Source organism: Chinchilla lanigera, unplaced genomic scaffold (assembly GCF_000276665.1).
Source record: "Chinchilla lanigera isolate Chin_1 unplaced genomic scaffold, ChiLan1.0 scaffold00158, whole genome shotgun sequence".
Classification (NCBI taxonomy): Eukaryota; Metazoa; Chordata; class Mammalia; order Rodentia; family Chinchillidae; genus Chinchilla; species Chinchilla lanigera.
Genome location: NW_004955559.1, coordinates 811667 through 825136, shown reverse-complemented (window position 1 = coordinate 825136; position 13470 = coordinate 811667). Strand labels below are relative to the sequence as shown.

The following is a 13470-nucleotide window of genomic DNA, read 5'->3' as shown; positions in this document are numbered from 1 at the left end:
GGGTGGACGCCCCCTTCCCAGTCCGCGTGGTGCATGCCCTATGTGTGTGTACAGGCCGAGGCCTGGAGAGTGAGGCTTTCGGCCTCAGCCGGCCGGGCTCTCCAAGCTGACCCCGCGTCTGTCCTCCTGCAGTGGAGGGCATCGTAGGGCTGGAGCAGGTGAGCAGCCTCGGGGAAGGCCCGCCGGGTGGCCGCCCGCGCCGCGGCATGTTCCGGACGGTGGGGCAGCTCTACAAGGAGTCCCTGAGCCGCCTGATGGCCACGCTCAGCAACACCAACCCCAGCTTCGTCCGCTGCATCGTCCCCAACCACGAGAAGAGGGTGAGCAGCCCGTGGGGGGTGCAGGGCAGAGCCGCCAGGCCTGCTGGGCTGAGTCTGCTTCTTGCCTCTTGAGCAGGCTGTGTCCATTCAGGCTCCCTGTCCTGTTGGGAAATGCATCCATTCATGTGATTTAAGTCTTCCAAGTTCTGGGAAGCACAGACTGTCAGCCAATCCCTCAAAATGCATGTTCAGGGGGTTTTGTAGGGATCATAAAGTGTCCCAAACGGTCCCACCTGACCAGTAAAGTCCAGGGGGGCTCCCCAGAGGAGCAGATGGCTAAGCTCCAAAGGATATGTGGCTTCTCACATAGGGAACAGCTTGTGCAAAGGCCCAGTGGCCAGTCAGAGCCTGGAAAGCACAAAGGAGAGGATGACTGGGGTGCTGCCTATGTGTGGCCTCTCAGGACTCCAGGAGAGTCTTGTTGGGAAGATCAGAGCCAGCCCGACAGAGGAGGAATGTGGGGCGGAAGTCAGGCCACACGGTTAGGTGCGGGTGGCTTGCATGTGGTCAGGAAACGGGCGGCGGTTTCTGGCTTAGTATCACTCAGTGGGGCGTAGTGGCTCTGGGCCCCGTTAGGCTTGTGGAGGTGGCGCCCCCGCGTGGCCGCCTGTGACCCGCACTCCCCTCGCCCCGCAGGCCGGGAAGCTGGAGCCGCGGCTGGTGCTGGACCAGCTGCGCTGCAACGGCGTCCTCGAGGGCATCCGCATCTGCCGCCAGGGCTTCCCCAACCGCATCCTCTTCCAGGAGTTCCGGCAGCGGTGAGCGCGGACGTGGGCCTCTCACTCTGCGGAGCCTCATTTCCCCCTGTGATGATGGGGGGCGGGGGGGAACGAAATTCCCCGAGAGAAAGCTCTGAGAGAGGACGGGATCCCCAAAGCCTTAAACAGGACCCCGCCCCCCGCCTTTAGTGTGTTGCAAGTTGCATTTTGAAAATGAAGCAGAAAAGAACAGAAACTATCAAAGTCTAATAAGCAAGTAAAATGGCAAATGTAACGAAAAGATACTTCCCACCAGCCATCTGGCGCTGGCGTTCTCTAACGCCAGAAAACGAAGCCAGGCGCCGTGGCCTGGAATCTCAGCACTCGGGGAGGCGGAGGCAAGAGAAGCGCACATTGGAACCCAGGCTGCGCTATTTAGAACTTAAAAAAATAAAACGCTGAGAATGCAGCTCAGTGTGAAGGCCCTGGTTCCGATCCCCAATGAAAGGAAGGAAGGGAGGGAGAGAGAGAGGAAGAGAAAGGAATGTTAAAAAGTGGAAAGGAAAGAGTCACATATATAACTGAAAATTTTCTAGTAGCCACCTCTTAACAAGCTGTCTTATCGAACCCACTGCATCCAAAATACTTTAATGTGGGGGCTGGGGATTTAGCTCTGCGGCACAGCACCTGCCTGGCAAGCGCGAGGTCTTGAGTTCGATTCCCGGTACCGAAGAAAAAGAAAAAACAAACAAACAAACAAAAAAATACTTTAATGTGATCGGTATAAAAAATGAGCAAAGGACCGCTTAGCATTATTGCTAGCCCTTCAAGTCTTGGGACTCTGGTGCTCGCCCGTCCCTGTAACCCTGACCGCCCACCTCCCCACGCCGCAGGTACGAGATCCTGACGCCCAACGCCATCCCCAAGGGCTTCATGGACGGGAAGCAGGCCTGCGAGAAGATGGTGAGCCAAGGGGCGCGCGCACGCGCACAGGTGCGGGGACCGGCAACCTGCCCCCTCGTCACCGCCTCCCCCGCCCTCACAGATCCAGGCCCTGGAGCTGGACCCCAACCTGTACCGCGTGGGCCAGAGCAAGATCTTCTTCCGGGCGGGGGTCCTGGCCCAGCTGGAAGAAGAACGGGACCTGAAGGTCACGGACATCATTGTGTCCTTCCAAGCGGCTGCTCGGGGCTACCTGGCGCGCAGGTGGGGACTGCGCCGTCGTCTGGGGCCCTCTGGACTCAGCTGGGTCAGGTTGAGGGTGACGGATGGCCCCCAGGCCTCCACTATGGCGGGAGGGCTGACAGTGCCCAAGCGGAGCTGCAGGGAACCCAGGCTTTCGGCTCCACTGTCCCCGGTTCTGGGGCCAGGCCCTGGGCTGAGTGATCGGGTGGCCGAGATGACCAGGAGCCGCCATGCGAGAGCAGAGGGGGCCTGGGAAAGCAGGCCAAGCCGCGAGGTGGCCCGCGTGGCCACACCCTGGCGGGGGCACACACACCCAGCTGGAGGGGACACAGAGGGCACAGAGTCCCGGTCCAGGCTGCGATGCGTCCTGATGAGGGTCACCAGGGTGCAGCAGGGAGGCTCAGGCCACACTGAACCCAGGAGGACAAAGGCGAGCAGGCACGGTGGCCAGGCAGCAGAGGCAGCCTGTGCCAAGGCCCTGTGGTGTGCAGCCTGGCACGGCTGGGGCTGCAGAAAGATTGTACAAGTCTCTGCCCCCCCATAGAAGCCGCTAAGAAAGAGGGTTGCAGGAAGGACACCCCAAACAGCAGGTTGAGGGCTGGGGACATTGTCCAGGGCACTGGGGAGCCATGGAGGGTTGGGAGGAGGCAAGGGCTCTAATGGGTGAGGAGGGGGCTGAGCTGGAGCAGCGGCAGCCAAGAGCAGGAGCGCGAGTGTTCGGGGCGGGGCGGGGCGGAAGGGCAAGGCCCACCTGGACGGAATGGCGCCCGCATGCGGTGGGCCTTTAACCATGGGCAGGGGCGTCCTCACAGCTACCGCTGTCCACAGGGCCTTCCAGAGGCGCCAGCAGCAGCAGAGCGCGCTGCGGGTGATGCAGAGGAACTGCGCGGCCTACCTCAAGCTCAGGCACTGGCAGTGGTGGCGGCTCTTCATCAAGGTGAGGCGTCCGGGCAGGGCTGAGGGCTGGGCCTGCAGCGCTCGGGAAGGCTTCTGCGCGCACAGGGAACATGTGTGACCTGCAGAGGACACAGGACAAGACAGGGTGGGTGGGAGGTGCGGGGCAGGGAGTACGGGGAGAGCAGACGGGAGCGTCCGCCGTCCGTGCTGTGCCTGGTGGACTTGGCCCGACGCCCTCATTCCTGCATCTGCCAGAAGTGCTGCCGGCCCTCGAGCCCACCGAGCTCGCCCGCCGGGGTTTTATCAGGGTTTTATTGGGTAGAGTGGAAAAGAACCAGGTAGGGCGGGGGATATAGCTCAGAGGCGCACGCGCAAGGTCCTGAGTTCGATTTCCGGTACCAGAAAAAAAAAAACAGGTAGATTTGTGTAGAGCCGGGTGGGAAACGGTGGAACAGAGCCTGGCGGGGTGGAGCACACCTGTAATCCCAGCCCTCTGGGAGGCTGAGGCAGAAGGATGGCAAGGTTAAGGCCAGCCTGGGCAACTTAGGGACTTAAGTAGACCCTTCTTAATCAATCCGTCAATCAATCAATCTGAATATAGCTCAGTGCAGAGACCCTGGAGAGTCACTCCCCAATATTTTTCTTTAAACACACAGTGGTGCTTGCCATGCGCTGGTCAGTTTGGGGGCTTTTTCCAAGGGGCAGCTCAGTCAACCGGAAGCCCCCGCCCCTGTGCGTAGGAACTGGTAGGGCAGTGGCCATCTGCCCAGCGAGAAGGTGGAGGAGTGCGTCTCCGGGAGTGCTTGGCCCGGGCTGCAGGAGCCACTAGAGAGCTTGCTCCACCCCTCCCCTCCCCCTAGGTGAAGCCGCTGCTGCAGGTGACGCGGCAGGACGAGGTGCTGCAGGCTCGTGCCCAGGAGCTGCAGAAGGTGCAGGAGCTGCAGCAGCAGAGTGCACGCCAAGTGGGGGAGCTGCAGGACCGCGTGGCGCAGGTACCGGGCGGGATGGAGCCCGGCGAGGGCGGGGCCTCGGGGGGCGGGGCCTCGCTGGGGGTGGAGCCTTTTGGGATAGGGCACCGAAGGGTGGAGCCTGCCGGGCCTTGTGGCGGAGGTGAGGCTTGGTGTGTGGGCGGGGCTTGTGTGGGCGGGGCCTAGAGTGGAGCCCAGTAAGCGGGCTGCAAGGGGTAAGGGTGGGACCAGGAGGTGGGGGCGTGGGCGTGGGGGCATGGCAGAGCCCAGAGGTAAAGGCATTTTTCTGAATTATTTTGGTTCAGTTAGATCTCTAAGCGTAGGAGTATTAAATGAGATGGGAGATGGGGTTTTCTAGAGCACGGTGTCCAGGTGGGAGAGGGTTAGAATGGAGCGCGCTGGGGCTGGGGGACTGGGAGGAGGAGCCCGGGCGGAGACACTCGGAGGCACTCGGGACCTGGTGACCCTGGAAGGCCACCCTGGGAGCGCAGCTGGCTGAGCCTGCCCTCCCACGCCGCAGCTGGAGGAGGAGCGCGCTCGCCTGGCGGAGCAGTTGCGGGCGGAGGCCGAGCTATGCGCCGAGGCGGAGGAAACGCGCGGGCGGCTGGCGACCCGCAAGCAGGAGCTGGAGCTGGTGGTGACCGAGCTGGAGGCCCGCATGGGCGAGGAGGAGGAGTGCAGCCGCCAGCTGCAGGCCGAGAAGAAGAGGCTGCAGCTGCACATACAGGTGCGGCCCGAGCCCGGTCTGCCCCTCCCGCCTGGGTGTCTGCAAACCTTGTCTCTTTTGGTCATGAATTTATACAAAACATAGCTCTAATAACTTAAGAACTCTTTTTTGTTTTGGTTCAAATAATGGGAGACTCTAGAATGGATGGATCCGGAGGTTCGAGGGAGCGCCGTGGTCCTCGGCTTCTCTGCCCCCTGGCTGTATTTGCAGCCAAGCTGTGTGCTGGTGGTTCCTCTTCAAAATCTAGTGTGTATTTTACACTTAACACACATCTCAATTCAGATGCTGGGCTTTCTTGGAAATATTTGGATCTCTTTTTATTTTATATCTACAGTTTAGAAACTAGATTCACACCCAGGCTTGGTGGTGCATATCAGTAACCCCACCACTCTGGGAGGCTGAGACAGGAGGATCGTTAAGTTTGAGTTCAGTGTGAACAACTTCATGAGGCCCTGTCTCAAAATACAAAAATAAGTAAAGGGCTGGGGATTTAGCTCAGCATGAAGGCCCTGAGTCTAACCGCTTTACATGAAGATACACACACACACACACACACACACACACACGGAGATTCACATTCTCAAGTTGTTCCACACTGACTTCAAAGTTTCCCAGTGAGTATCTAGTCTTTCTTTTTTCTAGTCTTAAATTTTAAATACATAATAAGCGCCTGCCTGGCAAGCACAAGGTCCTGAGTTCGATTCCTTGTACCAAAAAGAAAAATTAAACATAAAATAAAACAGGAAACTCAATTCTTCAGTCACACTGGCCGCATTTCAAGAGCTCTGTGGCATTTTGGCCACCTCCCTCTGCCCCGTGGGTGAGGGAGGGCCGTGCCCTAACGTGTGGAGATAGCAGAACAAGTGACCCCTGAGCAATGGGAACGACCGAAGCTCATCACACAAACGCAGCACGAGGCAGCCAGACACCAGGCCTCGAGGGTCCACAGGGCTGCCCCAAGCCTAGCTCGAGAAGCAGAGACCCAGGGAACAGGCTGGGCGGGGATGGGAGGCTGAGGTGACCCGGTGGTGCAGGAAGACGTGATTCTCTTGTCCTAATGATTCTGTGGTCCAGCAGGGATGGAAAAATAGCTCTCAGGGGTCACCAGCTGTACATGTGGCCGCCATCTCGGTCCCTTCCTGTCTCTATGATGTGTTCGTTATATGTATCATGTAGCATCTCCATCCCGCCAACACATACAGAATGTCATTCCCCCAGGACAGGGACTCCTGCACCCTCAGGGGCTCAGGGTCTAGAGCATTGCCTGGTATACACTGGGCACTTAATAAATGCCTATGCAGCCAATGAGTGCAAAGGTAGACTGGTGAGGTCTGGTTCCCCCCAGCCCTGCCCAGGGCTCAGGGAATGGACCTGCCGGCCCCCAGCCGGCCCCTGCCCCTCCCCTGGTCTTTCTGTCAAGCCCAGCCCCCAACCCTGAGTCCCGTCCTCCCTCCTCCTGCTGCAGGAGCTGGAGACCCACTTGGAGGCTGAGGAGGGGGCGAGGCAGAAGCTACAGCTGGAGAAGGTGACCACTGAGGCAAAGCTGAAAAAGTTTGAGGAGGACCTGCTGCTCCTGGAAGACCAGAATGCCAAGCTGGGCAAGGTGAGGGGCTGGGTACTTCGGGGGGTTGGAGGGGTGACAGGAAGCCCCATGGATAAAAATTGGGGTGCACGTGGGAGAGTGACGCCCAGAAACCAACAAGCACATGCCAAGCAGCCAACAGAGAAAGGGGCAGAGCATGAGCAGGTGTCCACCTCACAGGGGAGGCCGAGGCAGGAGCATCTTAAGTTTGAGCTCAGCCTGGGCAACTTAGTCACTTAGTAAGTCCTTGTCTCAAAATAATTAATTTTAGAAAGGGCTGAGGCTGTAGCTCAGTGCAAAGGCCCTGGGTTCAACCCTTATATCATTTTTAAAAATATATGCATGCCGGATGTGGTGGCTCATATCTGTAAACCCAGCACTAAGGGAGGCTGAGGCAGGAGGATCGACATGTGTTCGAAACCAGCCTGAACTACACAGTGAGACCCTGACTCAAAAAAAATGCAGATTCGGATTCAGCCCGTCTGCAGAGGATCTGCAGCTGTAATCAGCTCACCTCTGCAGCTGGCGGTCCATGGTGCATACTGAGTGGTGTCCAGGGTCCCCATCTCCCGCAGGAGTGCACAGAAGGGCGAGGGTGACCATGGCAGTTGCGGCGTTGTTTATGACAGCAATGATTGCAGTCAGCCTCAGGGGCCCTCAGTGGGACAGAGGTGAACTGCAGAGAACAGGGCTGCCGGCCCTGCCATTCAAGTGTAGGCTATGCGCAGGGAGGCCCCGGGGGATGGGATTGGAAGCCACGCGCAGAGCGACTCCTGCCTGGCTCCTGATGGCCCTGCGTGGTGGCACCGCAGGAGCGGCGGCTGCTGGAGGAGCGCCTGGCCGAGTTCTCCTCCCAGGCGGCAGAGGAAGAGGAGAAGATCAAAAGCCTGAACAAGCTGCGGCTCAAATACGAGGCCACTATTGCAGACATGGAGGGTGAGCGCCCTGCGTCCAGGAAGCCGCACGCGCGGGCTGTGGGGTCCCCTGGTGGCGTCTGCTAAATGGAATGGGAAAGACGCCTCCAACGCTTTGAGGGATGCTAGCGCTCAAGCCCAACCCTCTCTCGCCCCTAGTGTCTTGGGTTACCGTCGCTTCCCATCTGACTGGGCCACTGTCCACCTCAGACACCTTGTGCCCCTCTGCCCCTCGCTGTTAATTTAGAAGGGGAGGAGGCAGCCCGAGGGAGGAGGCACAGCTGTTGGGCAGGGCGGACGAGCTCTGGGGGACAGTGGGGTGCTCTGCGGGGCGGGCAGGCTGGAGGAGGGAGGCGGTGGAGCCCTGTCCAGCTCACCCTGGCCACGCCCCGGCTCACCCTGGCCACGCCCCGCAGACCGCCTGCGGAAGGAGGAGAAGGGGCGCCAGGAGTTGGAGAAGCTGAAGCGGCGGCTGGACGGGGAAAGCTCGGAGCTGCAGGAGCAGATGGCCGAGCAGCAGCAGCGCGCCGAGGAGCTGCGGGCCCAGCTGGGCCGCAAGGAGGAGGAGCTGCAGGCAGCGCTGGTCAGGTGCGGGCACTCGGCCTCGGCCCCGTAGGTGGCACGCGGGTGACACGAGTCCCGAGCCAACCCCGGAAGAAGTGGACGGAGGCGCGTGAGCCCCGTGGTCGCAGGGCTAGGAGCACAGGTGCAGGGAGAAGGGGCCACTGCGCATTCGCCGGGACTGGAAAGTGGACCCCTAATCAGTCTCAGGACACACACGCGCACTTATTAAGTGCCTGCTGCATGCCCAGCGCGGCACCTGGAGTTTACAGTGCTTCCTCTGCACTGTGCTTCCAGTCTAAGAGCCCTGCCATTAAGGGTGCAGTTTCACTTAGGAGATGTTAAAATGTGAAAAAGAGCACATCCTAGAATCCAGAGTGTGTGCACGCTCCTGTGAGAACACACGCCCCTGTAATCCCAGCACTCAGGAGGCTGAGGTAGGAGGATCACTGTGCAACTGAGGCCAGCCTAGACTACACAGTGAGACCTTGTCTCAAAATACCAAAAACAAAAATCAACCGTGCTGAAGTGCACTCTCCGGTGGATTTAGTCCGTGGTGTCAGGAAACATCGCCTCCATCGAATTCAGAACATTCTCATCACCCCATTAGACCGCATCAAGTTGTTCCCATTCTGCCTCAGTTTCCTCACTTGGCTTCATCATTCACAGAATCAGCACGAGGAAAGGACATGCGTGTGGCAGGAGCTCTGTGTCACCCATGACAACTGTGGGTGTCATTCCCTTTTCGTAGCTAGGGAAACAGGCTTCGAGGACTGGCATTGCGTGCCCAGTGGCAGAGCTGGGGTTTGAACATGGGACCGGCCGCCTCCCAAGCCCGCGCACATTTGGGTCTCTTTGCCGGCTCGCACGCTGACTCCTCCGTCCTTGTGCCCACAGGGCCGAGGAGGAGGGCGGGGCCCGGGCCCAGCTGCTCAAGTCCCTGCGGGAGGCGCAGGCCGGCCTGGCCGAGGCCCAGGAGGACCTGGAGGCCGAGCGCGTGGCCAGGGCCAAGGCCGAGAAGCAGCGCCGCGACCTGGGCGAGGAGCTGGAGGCGCTGCGCGGGGAGCTGGAGGACACGCTGGACTCCACGAATGCGCAGCAAGAGCTGCGGTGAGGCCCAGAGCCTGCGGGAGGGTCGCCTGGCGGCCAAGGAGGGGCGGGGCGGGGCGGGGGAGGGTGGAGCAGGGGAAGAGGGCGGAGCTGGGGAGGCCTCCACTTGAAGGTTTAGTCATAAAAAGTTGTTTCTTGGGCACCGGCTCTGGGCTCCGGCCAGAGAATAGAGATGAGTGAGACCCAGACATTGCCCTGAGATCCTTGGAGGAGGCAGATTCTGGCAAGGACAGGTCCTGTACAGAGTAGTGGGTGCTTTACTCGAGTGGAATAACACGGCATTTTGAATAATAAATGAAGACTCCTAAATCAAGGCTGTGAGAGGTCTGGAAGATTTCCTTGAGGAGGGGCCTTTCCAGTAAGGCTTGGAAGGATGCATAGGAGTTCAACTTAAAGCCAAAGTCCCCTGTAGTACCACTTCCCAGATCCCTTAAGAAAGTATAATGAGGTCCCCATCTTTGGAGCAAACAAGAAAAGGAGCCACAACCAGCTCCCCCAAGTCTCTCTGTTCTCTCTTCTGAAATTCTGTTCCCCTCATCCTTTGCCAATGAAAGGACCAAGAGGGAACAGGAGGTGACGGAGCTGAAGAAGGCGCTGGAGGAGGAGACGCGGCTTCACGAGGTGGCGGTGCAGGAGCTGAGGCAGCGGCACGGCCAGGCGCTGGGGGAGCTGATGGAGCAGCTGGAGCAGGCCCGACGGGTGGGTTGGGACCCCGCAGGGAGCGAGCGTAGCGCTGTCCTGGGGTAGCAGGAGCCCTGAGACCAAGGGCTGAACAGGAGAGGGCGGCCCTGGAGCCGCGACCCGGGGTGGAAGTCCAGGGAGGGGAGGATGCGCACGCGGCCCAGGGGAGGTGCGCTCCTGCCCAGGCAAAGGCCCTGGGGCAGGCGCAGGGTCAGCTCTTCACCCTCGCTCACCGGTGCCACCCCCCAGGGCAAAGGCGCGTGGGAGAAGATGCGGCTGGCGCTGGAGGCCGAGGTGTCTGAGCTGCGGACGGAGCTGAGCAGCTTGCAGACCTCGCGCCAGGAGGGCGAGCAGAAGCGCCGGCGTCTGGAGTCGCAGCTGCAGGAGGTGCAGGGCCGGGCTGGCGACGGGGAGCGGGCGCGTGTGGAGGCCGCGGAGAAGCTGCAGCGAGCACAGGTCAGCAGTGCCCCGCGGGTGCGGGGGGTGGGGCGGAAGGGCCAAGCTCTCTCGGCTTCTGCTTGGGGTGCGTCAACCACCTCGCCGAGGTGCTGACCCGGGCGCCCTGGCCTTGGAATAATTCCTGGGTGGATTACAAAGGGCAGCATCAGCGCGTGGAACCACTAGGACTGCATCATGCGTGCTGTGATCACTCAAAGGAAGAAACCCCCCGGCTGCCCGAGGCTCAGACCCAGGGCCTCCCCGCTGTCACATCCCCAGCCCTAGTTTATTTTTTTGTTTTCAGACAGGGTCTCACTAAATTGCTACATTGGCTAGGCTGGGTCTGAATTTGAGATCCCCCTGCCTCAGCTTCCAAGCGTGCTGGGATGTTCGGCCTGTGCCACCTCACTCCTCCCCTTTCACCAGCCGCATTTTGTCCTCTTATTCCGGGTGGGTGGATGCAAGGCGGTGCGCATGGGCGGAGGTGCCGCGGAGGGCTTCACGCTCCTCTCTCCCCAGGCTGAGCTGGAGACCGTTTCCGGGGCGCTGAGCGAGGCCGAGTCCAGAGCCATCCGGCTGGGCAAGGAGCTGAGCAGCACCGAGGGGCAGCTGCACGACGCCCAGGTAAACCCCGCAGGCCAGCACGCGCCTCTATGCACCCCCGCACGCCCCCGACCCAAAGCCTGACCCTACTCACCCACCCACAGGAGCTGCTTCAGGAGGAGACCCGGGCGAAGCTGGCCTTGGGTTCGCGCGTGCGCGCACTGGAGGCCGAGGCAGCGGGGTTGCGCGAGCAGATGGAAGAGGAAGCCGCCGCCAGGGAGCGTGCAGGCCGCGAGCTGCAGGCGGCCCAGGTCCAGGTGCGTGCCCACACCTGTCCTGGTCCCCACAGACGTATAGTTCGGCCCACTCATTCCCTGCACAGCCCCACCGGGATAGCTTCCTTGACACACACACCCCTGAAGTGGTCTGTGGTGCCCCAGTGCTCCTGGGTAAAGTCCGTGTCTCTGCCTGAGTTGGCTGGTCCTTGCAAACTCCTGTGCATACTTCAAGACCCAGCTCAAAAGGCCCCTCCCACGGGAAGTCTCTCCTGAATGTTCAAAACATTGTGAAGCCCTCCTGTGGACTCCCATGTCTCCTAGAATTCTTCTACCTTAGCCTCTGTGGTGGAGTCTAGCGACTAAAGGACTCTGTCTCATTCATACTGCGCCCCTATCCCCAGAAAAGCTAAGGTTTGATTCAAATCTGGGCCCTAGCAGGAGTCAGTTTAATTCCCTGAAAGAACTGGGCTCATAGTACTCACAAGCTCAGCTCCACTCGGAGGCAGAAGAGCTCCGAGGAGTGACGTTTTCCCCCAGGCCTCAGCTTCCCCATGTGGGAAATGGCACCAGGAGCTCATGCCTGGGGTCACTCGCCACTGTCACTGTCCTTTCTCCAGCTGTCAGAGTGGCGGCGGCGCCAGGAGGAGGAGGCTGGGGCGCTGGAGGCAGGGGAGGAGGCCCGGCGCCGTGCTGCCAGGGAGGCGGAGGCCCTGGCCCAGCGCCTGGCAGAGAAGACAGAGGCTGTGGAGCGGCTGGAGCGGGGCCGCCGCCGCCTGCAGCAAGAGCTGGACGACGTCACCGTGGACCTGGAGCAGCAACGGCAGCTCGTGAGCACACTGGACAAGAAGCAGCGCAAGTTTGACCAGGTGGGTGCCTCAGTTTACCCAGAGGGACAGTCAGGCCAGCCTGTGCTTCCCCATCATTGTAGGCACTGGCGGTGTGCGATCTCACAGCACGACAAATTTGTGGTTGCCTCCATACAATAGGACACGCTTGGCCTGTTGACTCACTGGGTACCTCTAGCAAGTCGCTCTTCCAGTCTCAGCCTCAGTTTACCTATCTAGAAATTGGGAACAACAACTTTTTGGTATTGGGGACTGAACCCAGGGCTTTCCCTCTGAGCTACATCCCCAGCTCTTTTTTAATTCTAAGACAGGGTCTCCTTAGGCTGGCCTTGAACTTGTGATCCTCCTGCCTCAGCCTCCCAGAGTGCTGTGTAACACTTCTCTCAGTTGAGGCCCCACCTCATAGAGGGTTCACAGTTGCACAGCCCGGTGGTGCTGAGGACCGGGGGCCAAGCCTTTACAGCATATGAGCCTTTGAGGGGCATTTGATACAGAAGCTCTGGCACCTACCTAGAAAATGGGAACAGCATCAGACATTTGGCCATCTGAGGGCAGAAGAAAATCACAGAGGATAGGTGAGCTGGGTGATCCTGAGGTTAGATCCCAGCACACTCCCTTTCTGGCTGTGTGATGTGGACAAATGGCCAACCCCTCTGTGCTGTGTTTTATTCATCTAAAAAGTGCAGGGAGTGTGTGTTACTATTTCATCTGCATAACTGACAGGCATTTCCACTGGATATAAAATTCTAGGTGGACTATTTCATTCTCAGCACTTTCAAGATGTTATTCCATCACTTCTGGCTGCCATTGTTTCTGTTGAAAAGTTAGCAGTCATTCAAACCACCCTTTGCCTGTAGGGAATGTGGTCTGTTTTCGTAGCTAATTTAAAAATCATCTCTTGCCAGGCTTGCTGGTGCACACCTGTAACCCCAGCACAAATGTGAGCCCAGCCTGGGCAACACGGTTCCTTAATGAACCCTACCTCAAGATTGAAAAAGCGGGGTGGGGATATAGCTCAGTGGCACAGCACCTGCCTGGCAAACCAAGATCCTAAGTTCGATTCCTGGTACCAAAAAAAAGAAAAGAAAAGAAAAGATAAAAAGGGTGTAACATGGCAAACACCCTGGGTTCAACCTCTGGTACTGTGAAAAATTTCATCTCTTCATCTCTGGTTATGCGCTCTTTTGCTGTAATGCGCACAGCGTGGGGTTTTGCATTTATCCTGCTTTTTCTTTGTTGCGCTTCCTACAACTACAGGTTGACAGGCTGCAGTGGGAGTTGTTTTATCAAGTGTGGAAATTCTCAGTTGTTATTTCTTCAAATATTTTTTGGTCTACTTTTTCTCCTTCTTCTTGGGCTCCAAATACATACATTTTATGTAGTATTCATTGCTTAATACCCACAAATGATCAAAGCTCCACTAATTTTTTTCATCCTCTAGAATTTTATATATATTTTATAATATTATAATATATATAACATACAATAATATATATTTGTAATACATAAATAATATATAATGATATATAATATATTTTATATATTTTATAATTTTGTATATATTTTCATGCAAATATCCTTTTTGATTGACATCTCTGACTCAGGATAATTGGAGATTTATTGATAATTTTGCATGTATCAGTAATCCATTCATTTTCTATTTTGAATAGTATTCCTGTTGAAGCAAACCACACTTTGTGTATATCTATTAACTTTTTTTTTT

At 58.0% G+C, this 13470-nt stretch overlaps 1 protein-coding gene across 1 annotated transcript in view; it reads left to right on the top strand.

Moving 5' to 3' along the window:
- Myh14 (myosin, heavy chain 14, non-muscle) overlaps positions 1 to 13470 on the top strand; it is a gene marked incomplete in the record, with an annotated part of 59628 nt that overhangs the window by 30946 nt on the left and 15212 nt on the right. The window contains 16 exon segments of the mRNA XM_013509048.1: positions 133 to 320; positions 957 to 1078; positions 1912 to 1981; positions 2064 to 2224; positions 3032 to 3140; positions 3961 to 4092; positions 4589 to 4795; positions 6261 to 6398; positions 7190 to 7313; positions 7708 to 7879; positions 8750 to 8962; positions 9517 to 9661; positions 9893 to 10099; positions 10601 to 10705; positions 10789 to 10941; positions 11520 to 11768. Of these exon segments, the coding sequence (XP_013364502.1) occupies positions 133 to 320; positions 957 to 1078; positions 1912 to 1981; positions 2064 to 2224; positions 3032 to 3140; positions 3961 to 4092; positions 4589 to 4795; positions 6261 to 6398; positions 7190 to 7313; positions 7708 to 7879; positions 8750 to 8962; positions 9517 to 9661; positions 9893 to 10099; positions 10601 to 10705; positions 10789 to 10941; positions 11520 to 11768 (2495 nt within the window).